The sequence below is a fragment of the Morone saxatilis genome, unplaced genomic scaffold (assembly GCF_004916995.1).
Source record: "Morone saxatilis isolate NCDOM2014 unplaced genomic scaffold, NCSU_SB_2.0 Contig10, whole genome shotgun sequence".
Taxonomy (NCBI): Eukaryota; Metazoa; Chordata; class Actinopteri; family Moronidae; genus Morone; species Morone saxatilis.
In genome coordinates, this window is record NW_023339652.1 from 11,413,366 (window position 1) to 11,422,371 (window position 9,006).

At 42.1% G+C, this 9,006-nt stretch overlaps 2 protein-coding genes across 2 annotated transcripts; both read left to right on the top strand.

Annotated features, from left to right (window-relative positions):
* The first annotated feature begins 1,662 nt into the window (after positions 1-1,662).
* Positions 1,663-2,445, top strand: LOC118336047 (small integral membrane protein 30-like). The gene has a single exon (XM_035672593.1). It carries the CDS (start codon positions 1,726-1,728, stop codon positions 1,912-1,914), a length of 189 nt encoding a protein of 62 aa, XP_035528486.1. The 5' UTR covers positions 1,663-1,725; the 3' UTR covers positions 1,915-2,445.
* A 3,459-nt stretch (positions 2,446-5,904) lies between these two features.
* On the top strand, positions 5,905-7,889 carry gpr85 (G protein-coupled receptor 85). Its single transcript, XM_035677582.1, has one exon. It carries the CDS (start codon positions 6,063-6,065, stop codon positions 7,194-7,196), a length of 1,134 nt encoding a protein of 377 aa, XP_035533475.1. The 5' UTR covers positions 5,905-6,062; the 3' UTR covers positions 7,197-7,889.
* Positions 7,890-9,006: the final 1,117 nt, after the last annotated feature.

The following is a 9,006-nucleotide window of genomic DNA, read 5'->3' on the forward strand; positions in this document are numbered from 1 at the left end:
GAAGTTTTGCACAATGCTTTCAATACAATATTTTGTCCACAGGCATATTTATTTAAAAAATGTGTGTGCTTCCACAAGCATGTGCTTCATGGCACACCTGCAAGTTAGTGGTCCACTTGGGCCACCCTTGTCAAAGAAGTCTGGATACGCCACTGACCTTAAAATGATTAAGTCTTGAAAAATACTGTTTTTCACCCAAAATGAGTTTAATAGTTTCTACAGTGTACAAATTTAGGGACGGGGCCTTCAGGTGCTGAGCAGCACATAACGATGCAGAACACATAAATAGGGAAGATTAATCTCACTGTCCTGGCCTGTTAGACAAACACTCTCATTTCTGGATATTCTCTCATCCTCCCACTGATCAATTACCAACACTGCTGAGATCCAGAGTAAGTGCTGCTGCTGCATGCATCTGCCAGTGTAGTTACCAGCGTGAATCTGGAGGACATTTCTGATGGCTTAAGACATTAAAAACATCTCTTAATTTGGACTGTATGTTGTTATTAAGAGCTAAAATCTGCCTCAGTTTAGAGAGTAAATAGAACATCACAGGAATATAAAAACAGATAGATTCAGCTGTTTCATGACTTATGTTCTAAATAAGAAACTCTTTGAGGGGCTTGTAATGACCATGTGGTCCACCAAATGTGGCCACAGAGATCAGACAGGGCTCAAAAAAACTTGTGTGCGTGTGAGACAAATTGCCAAACAGACAGCAGGAGCAAGAGAGAGAGAGTGCATGAAGAGAAAGCGAGAAGAGTGAGCAGAGGGAAAGTGTGCCTATTCATCTCCTCGCTCCGAGCAGGCAGGTACAGAGCTATGGCAGCCTTACAAGGTCAATATTTTACTTTGGCTTGTGTGCTCTAATTAAATTACAGGCAAAGTGCCCCAGGAGAGCACACAGAGAGATATAGACCCCCACAGCTCTGCAAGCCAAACAATTTGTAGCATGAGCTTAGATGTTGGCGTGTTTAGTCATTGCAACATGGCCAACTGGAAGCAATTTCAACATGTTTCAGGAGATCAGGAGTGTACTGAGGCACAGCAGAGCAGCCGGGTTGGAATTGGAGATAAGAGTTCTTTTAGAGTGAGAATCTCTTCCTGTCCAAACTGCAATAGTAAAATGGTCCAGCAAGTTTCGCAGACTGTGAGGCAGCTTAATGTGGGCAGTACTTGTCATGTGGGTGTCTGAGGCTTTTTTTTGTGTGTCTGATCTGACCTTTGCCAACAAGTGTCACGAGCAACATACAGTAATAGCTTATGCATGTCAACACGTGTTTGTCTTCTGTTCGAGCTTCAGACAAGAGCTGTTGATGAGCCTGACTGATGTAAAACCGTTTCCTCTGTTTATAGCAGGGCCCGAGGGACAGATGTGAAACACTGACGACCTGTCAGCCTCATCGTCACCAATAAGAGGAGCAATGTCACAAACAGACTCACTGTATCATAACTACAGTTTGCATGTTAACCTGATCTGTAAAATAGAAATCCAACAACAGTAGAATTGTGCAATTATTTCTGCGCCATAGGACAAATGCCTGCTGAAATATAAAGTGAATATTCTGTTTAAGAGGAAACAAAACAAAACAGCCAGAAGGCACAGGTTAGAATAAATCAGCTGCGCAATTGGCTGAGCGCACCAGGAAGTCCAGCCGCTGCCGCTGTCATCTGACTGTGACGCAGGCGCCTCAGCTTCCCGAAACTCAGCGGAAAAAGCTCAACATGGCTCCCAAACTTGAACTCCCAAGCGCCGCAGCGATCGTCTGGCTGATAGTCCTCTCTCTGATCCCCCCGGCGGAGGCTTACGATGCGGGCGACGCTCTAGCCCTGCTCCTAGGCACCATCCTGACCGTGGTGGGGTTCTGCGCCTTCCTCGGCTGGTACGCGCGGAGGCGGAACGGACATCTGTGAGAGAGAGAGAGGAAACTCTCCTGGATCGTGCGCCTGTCCCCTCATCTTATCATCCACCGCATTATTACCTCTTCGGTGATCTCACAAGGACCTTCTGGCACAAGGTTTGTGTCGAAGCGACTGATAAGAAACGTGCCTTATTGGAATAAATGCGTCAAGCGCAACGGGAACCACGTGGAGAAAGGTGGAGTGGGACAACCAGGAAGTCCAAAATACAGGAACTATTATTTGTTGCACTGCTGAGATTAAAAACCAAACACTGTTGCCTTCTATATGAAAAGACTGCTGCAGTTACCGTGTATTCTTTGTAGGATGCTTGCGTTGCATATTGCGCTTATTTTCCATGTTTGGATTAATCACTGTGATTTCCTGATGTGTCTATGTCTGCACAACACAACATTGCTATTGTCTGAAGCACAATATCTCAAGTGTGGTTACATGAAAAGAGTGGAGCTGTTGTTGCGGTGTCTGCTGTGAAAATGTATGAGGATGGCTTTGAGAATAATAAATTGGTTCATCTGATGCTCTTCACAACTGGTTTGCATGACATTTATTCTGCTGTATAATCACATTTCCCCACTATTCTTTTATTTAGAAAGTGTGGCTTCCATGTTCAGATGTGGAGCAGACCACCTAAAAGGACTTTTATCTATTTTGTGAAGGTTTTGATTGCAGATATTTAAAAATGAAGTGGCCGAGGACATTCTCTATATGATGTGTTTGAGTATAATAGTGTAAAAATATTTTTCCATTATAAGCCCTACATTCAAAACGTATCAAAAGTAAAACTGGCTCTGCAGAAAATTCCCCCTTTGACGGTCTGACATTATTCATTTCATAATAATGACTTCAATGTGTAAGCAACATTATACTGTATTTAGGTAGTTAAGTCTACTGGTTCCCAACCTAAGGGCCCCTACAAAGGGTCACAAGACAAATCTGAGGAGTTGTGAGATGAATAATGAGGTCGGAAAGGAGAAAAAATGTTGATTTAAAAAAAAAAAATAAGTTTAATATTTAGCTTCATGTGTGAAATATACATATAATGTAAACAAAAAAATATAAATACAAACTTTGGGCCTCAAATAGTTATGTTGAAACCATCTGAGAAGTTAAAAGAGGAATTGTCTCTGGAAGAACTGTGAATAATACATACATGACAAGTAAACACTGCTTTTTGTAAAAGGTCAAAGTCCAAATGACTGGACTGGTTTAATCTCTATCAATATATTGATTTTTATCATTTAAGTTCTTTATCTAAAATCAGGTTCTAAAAAGTAACCGGTAAGTCTATAGCTATCAGATAAATGTAGAGGAGTAAAATGTACAATATTTTCCACTGAAATGTAATTGAATAGGTACAGCACAAGAGTAAATATACTTAGTTACCTTCTACCACTGAAGCCAATATAATCAGCTTTATTGTTTTTTTTAAAACCAAATTAGTTTAAAGAGAAACTCTCATTTGTTATATATATAACTGTATTGCCATGTATAACTGATGATTTAAAATACTCATTATTTAGCCTTGGGATGCTGATGCATCAAAGTGTTTACAAGGTCTGCACCAAAATGAGTAATTGTTCATTAGAGAATATTGGGACATGCATAAAATCATTAAGGCCGTCACTTTAATCTGTCTGGAGGGCAGTAATGGAGTTTCTTCTGGAGTAAAATGAATCATTCGATCTCTAGGTCACCATGTCTGTGATGTTTGGTAGGCTGACTGCTTGTTGGCTGTTGGCAGCATTAGTTTTTAATCATAAAACATAGAAATCTGCACACTTCACATTGCTCCCTGCTATGAAACAGTAGTTTCACATGTATGACCATAATTAATTCATGCTTTATAGCCCAGGTAGATACCAAACACTACTGCTCATGACATTGCAGCTTTCCATACGTGGTTGAGAAATCAAATCCTATGAATTTATCATGCTGCTCAGGCAGAATGAACAACAGTGCGCAAAGTGCTTGTCAATTATGCATATATAGTACAGGGGAAGTCATTCTACCTTGAGGTGAACTGGGCTGCCTGATTTAACCCTTCATTTTGTAGCTACATAATGCTTGACATTTCAGTAGAGTGAAACATGTATGAGCACAATGAATGGCAGACGGAGAGCTATTGTAGGTGTACAATAAACAAATGCTATAGCTGAATACATCTGATAAGGTAGATAAAACAGCCTACATTCAACCCTATTTATATTTTTTAGGATTTGATTTAGGCCTATAATATTAATAAATATTTTTTGAACATCAGTTAGGATAATTATAAATATGTATTTTTATCTTCTGTTTATCTAGGTGAGAACCTAAAAAAACAAACAAAAAAAACAAACAAACAGTAATCCGTTACATTAAACGTTACAAGGGGAAATAGTGAGTGCTGCTGTAACGCGTTACCGGCCAGCAGCGGCCCCGTTGAGCAGATGTTACCGTGAGAGAGAGGGAGCTGCTGCTGCTGCAACAAGAGACAAGACGCGTCTTGGATCACAAATAGGGATGCAGGGCGCATGCGCACTGAGCTCCGTTTACTGTAGGATATTCACCGTGGAGGAAAAAAGGGGGCAGGCAACAAATCAGGCTTTTTAAAAACGGCAAAAACCCGACTTGTGCAATGTAAATAACGTCCAGGAGGGAAACGAAATAGGATTATCAACAGGTAGGGTTTTGATTGATCTTGTGATCGGCTGTCTGTCTGTCTGTCTCTGTCTCTCTCTCTCTCCTTTTTTTTGGCCTTGTCTTGTGTGGTGGCTGCGATTCTGGGCAATTCAAGCGGGGGACTTGGAAATGATTCTAGTCTAATGGACGTACGCTGCTCTGTTGTGCTTTATCCAGCCGATCGGGATATGCAAAAGGACGATGATTTTAACCCGCTGAATTCTTTTTACTGAAATTGATCGGATTCACAGACGCGCGTAAAAATACTCGACTGACAATCGAGAGGACGCATTTGAACACGTAAGTAGACCCAAAACGCCAACGTGAACGAATTTAGACATTACCAAAAGGCTGTGTGGAATTATCCAAACAATTAAAAAAAAAAAAGCTATCGAGTTGAACATCCCATATTATTATTACCATGCAGGCTTGTTATTGTCACTTCCAACCATCCTTTTTCAATCCATCCCCACTGATCATCACACCCGCGCATTAACAAGCGAAATGATGTCGAAAATGCGGCTTTAGTGTCAGTATTACACAGTATATTCTCTCAACTCTTCTCTAATTACTCATATAAAATATGATCTGGGAAAAATGGAGGCTGGCTCAATAAACGCCCTAATGAGAACACTGCTTATTAACGTTAAGAGCCGTAATCCAGTTAACCTTTAATCAGACAAAAACACGGATGCTTTATTATGTATGCGCCCGCCGTCGATTCTCCACAGTGCATAAAGGCGAGCAGGGCGAGTTTATTCGAGGCACCCACCGCTTTAGAGAGCCGTCCTCTGTTCTGCAGGGTGTAGGGTGTGATCAAGAGAGAGCTTATTTTGGACCGCATTTCCCTCTTAATGTTTCACAGTGCGGTGAAGATGCTCAAAATAATCCCAAACCGAGCCTTTTTTCTTTCTTTTTTTTTGTCTTTTTTTTTCCGAAAGACATTGGTTTAAAAGGAAAAAAATAATAAATCGCGTCGGTTCTTTCTTAATGAAAGCTGTTAGTGTCTTTTTCTTTGCCATCAGTGCTTTTGTTCAGGAAATTCCTTAATTACTGCTAACAGATGAATGCTTTAGTCTAATCAAGCTCCATTACTGTCTGTCTGTCTGCCTGTATCTAGACAAAGTATTCAAGCAGAGGCAGAGCTCTGCACTGTGTCACTCTAAATGTTAAAATGTAGAACAAATAAATAAGTAAATAAATGGCAGGCAGAGGAAACGTTATTGCTTATCACATTCTAGATTGTGCAAGTGCAGTTGAAAACAATGCAGCTGTTGTTTGGGACTGAATGCTGATGGGTGGATAATATTTTTCAGGGATTTTTTTTTAGGTGTGATGAGACAAAGGAACAAAGGATGCCTTAGAGGAGAGGTTGCCTATATGCCTGGAAACCTCTTCAAAGCACACCGCCAAATGGATCTAACGCCTCCCCCTGCCACCTCTAGATCATGATACTTGGCTGAAGCTATTCCGCTATCTTTATGATCCCTCCTCCATCTATGGCGAACTATAGCCATGCAGGGGACCACACCATCTTGCAGAATGTCTCTCCTCTCGCCACGTTCCTCAAACTGACCTCTCTGGGTTTCATCATTGGAGTCGGTGTGGTTGGAAACCTCCTGATCTCCATCCTGCTGGTCAAAGACAAGAGCCTGCACCGAGCGCCCTACTATTTTCTGCTGGACCTGTGCGCTTCTGATATCCTGCGCTCCGCCATCTGCTTCCCCTTTGTCTTCACCTCGGTCAAGAATGGATCTGCATGGACCTATGGCACGCTAACCTGCAAAGTGATCGCCTTCCTGGGTGTGCTCTCCTGTTTCCACACGGCGTTTATGCTATTCTGTGTCAGTGTCACACGTTACCTGGCCATCGCACACCACCGTTTCTACACCAAGAGGCTGACCTTCTGGACCTGTCTAGCTGTCATCTGCATGGTGTGGACGTTGTCAGTGGCTATGGCTTTCCCACCGGTGCTGGACGTAGGGACGTACTCTTTTATCCGGGAGGAGGACCAGTGCACGTTCCAGCACCGTTCCTTCAGGGCGAATGATTCACTGGGCTTCATGCTCCTGCTGGCTCTCATCCTCCTGGCCACACAGCTGGTTTACCTCAAGCTCATCTTTTTCGTCCACGATCGTCGAAAGATGAAGCCTGTCCAGTTCGTGCCTGCTGTCAGCCAGAACTGGACCTTCCACGGGCCAGGCGCCAGCGGGCAGGCGGCGGCCAACTGGCTGGCTGGATTCGGCCGAGGCCCCACCCCGCCTACCTTGCTCGGCATCCGGCAGAACAGCAACGCAGCAGGCCGCAGGCGTCTACTGGTATTGGATGAATTCAAAACAGAGAAGAGGATTAGTAGGATGTTCTACATCATGACGTTTTTCTTCCTGGCACTGTGGGGGCCCTATCTGGTTGCCTGCTACTGGCGGGTGTTTGCAAGGGGCCCTGTGGTCCCTGGGGGCTACCTGACGGCAGCCGTGTGGATGAGCTTTGCCCAAGCTGGGGTCAATCCTTTCATCTGCATCTTCTCCAACAGGGAGCTCCGGCGCTGCTTCAGCACCACACTCCTCTACTGCAGAAAATCCAGGTTACCAAGGGAACCCTACTGCGTTATATGAAGGTTTTGCTGTGGGTTTTTTCTCATCTATGTCTCTGTTTCCCTGATTGATCTTGATCTGGGCTTGTTCCCATTGTACAGTGCACTCTCTCTTCTATCTCTCTTCTCTTCATCCTCCAGTTTTTCTCCCATTCCTCCTTCTCCTAACCCTTCTTTTCAGAGGTAGAAGGTGGACTGCCAATCACGAGGCTCTGCCGGGGTGATTGAATAGGAAACGTATCAAATATGGAGGCTGAAGGGAATGGGAATACGCAGGAGGTCTGGATCTCCTCCTGTGTTTATGTTCTAGTAAACAGACATTGTGGAAGGCCATGCCAATGCAGAGATGCAAAAAGTAAAAAAAGAAAAAAAAGAAAAAAGAATTGACAAAAGAATAAAAACAAAACCTCTTGCTTTGGATATTTTCAAGATGCGTTATTCTGTAAGGTGTGAAATACATAAATATGAAAAGAAAAAGAGAAAAGAACAAAAAACAAAGAAATGATACCTCTCAAGGAATCACTGGAAATGTTTTACATTTTAAGAGTTGCACTAAAAAGAAGATGTAAAGATGCTTTTTTTGGTCAACAGTTGCCAGTTGCATTGCAAGGACAACTTTTTTTTCTTCTTTTTTTCCAAACTAAACAATAAATGCTTTAATTTGCAACAGACTACACAATCGCTGTAAGTAAAGCAAAACTTGGTGACTGTTGGAATACACCATCACAAGAGGATAAAATGGTTTTAATGTAAGTGATATCTTTTTCATTTACCAGGGTGGGGTGGGGGGGTGGGGCTTAACGATGGGGATTTACAATGTGTGGTTTTGAAGTTGCAACTTAAAACTAGAAATTATTTCTTGTAGTTTTACGATCCATATGTCCCTAGTGTCTGGCATTGTTATTTTCTTATCACCTTTTACAAAAAAAAGAGGAAAAAAAAGATGAAATGATGTTTGGATTTTAAAAAGAAGTTGCTTTTAAGAACAACCTTGTGCTTAAAAAAGACATTGAAGAAGTAGTTAAATGTTTCATCATATCCATGTACCTAAACACTATCATATTGTTACAGTATTGCTGATGCCACTCCAGGTGTTCTTGCCTTAATGGTTATGATATTGTCATGTTTCTTGGTTGTTGGGTTATTTTTTTTATTTAATTTTTTTCATTCACTCCTAAAAAGTCGTTTTTTAGATGCAAGGGGAGTTTTTTTCTTTATCACATCAATGTGAAGTGCATGTCCATTTTTTAAAAGCTGGTCCACTCCCATGAGCAACACAGGCCATACACTGAGCAGCCCATTTTTATTCTGCAATGGTTTGCTACACCCCACCGAGTGCTCAGAGCACAGGGAGTGTGTGTGTGCGTGCGTGCGTGTGTGCGTGCGTGCGTGCGTGCGTGCATGCGTGCATGCGTGCATGCGTGCATGCGTGCGTGCATGCATGAGTGAGTGAGTGAGTGAGTGTGTGTGCGTGAGTGTCAGTGGGTGCATGTGTGTGCGTTTCAGAGCGTGTGTGCTGTGTGGATCAGACAACAGTCACTTCAAGACCAGAGCCTTAGTATGAAATCTTGCACAATTTGTAAAAAATGTAAAAGGAAAAAAACAAAAAAAAAAGACATTTAAGGCACACCGTCTTGTTTCTACTTTCCCTACATTTGCTCTCTACTGATTGTTTTCAATGACTTACTTTTTTCTCTTGTGGCCATTTTAATATTTATTATGTATTCTTTTTTGTATATTATAGATAGATTGTGTGTAAGTATGTGAGTCTTTCATTTTGAAGTCCCGAATGTGAGTACAGTTTCAGTTAGGATTGCATTTGCTGAAAGTTA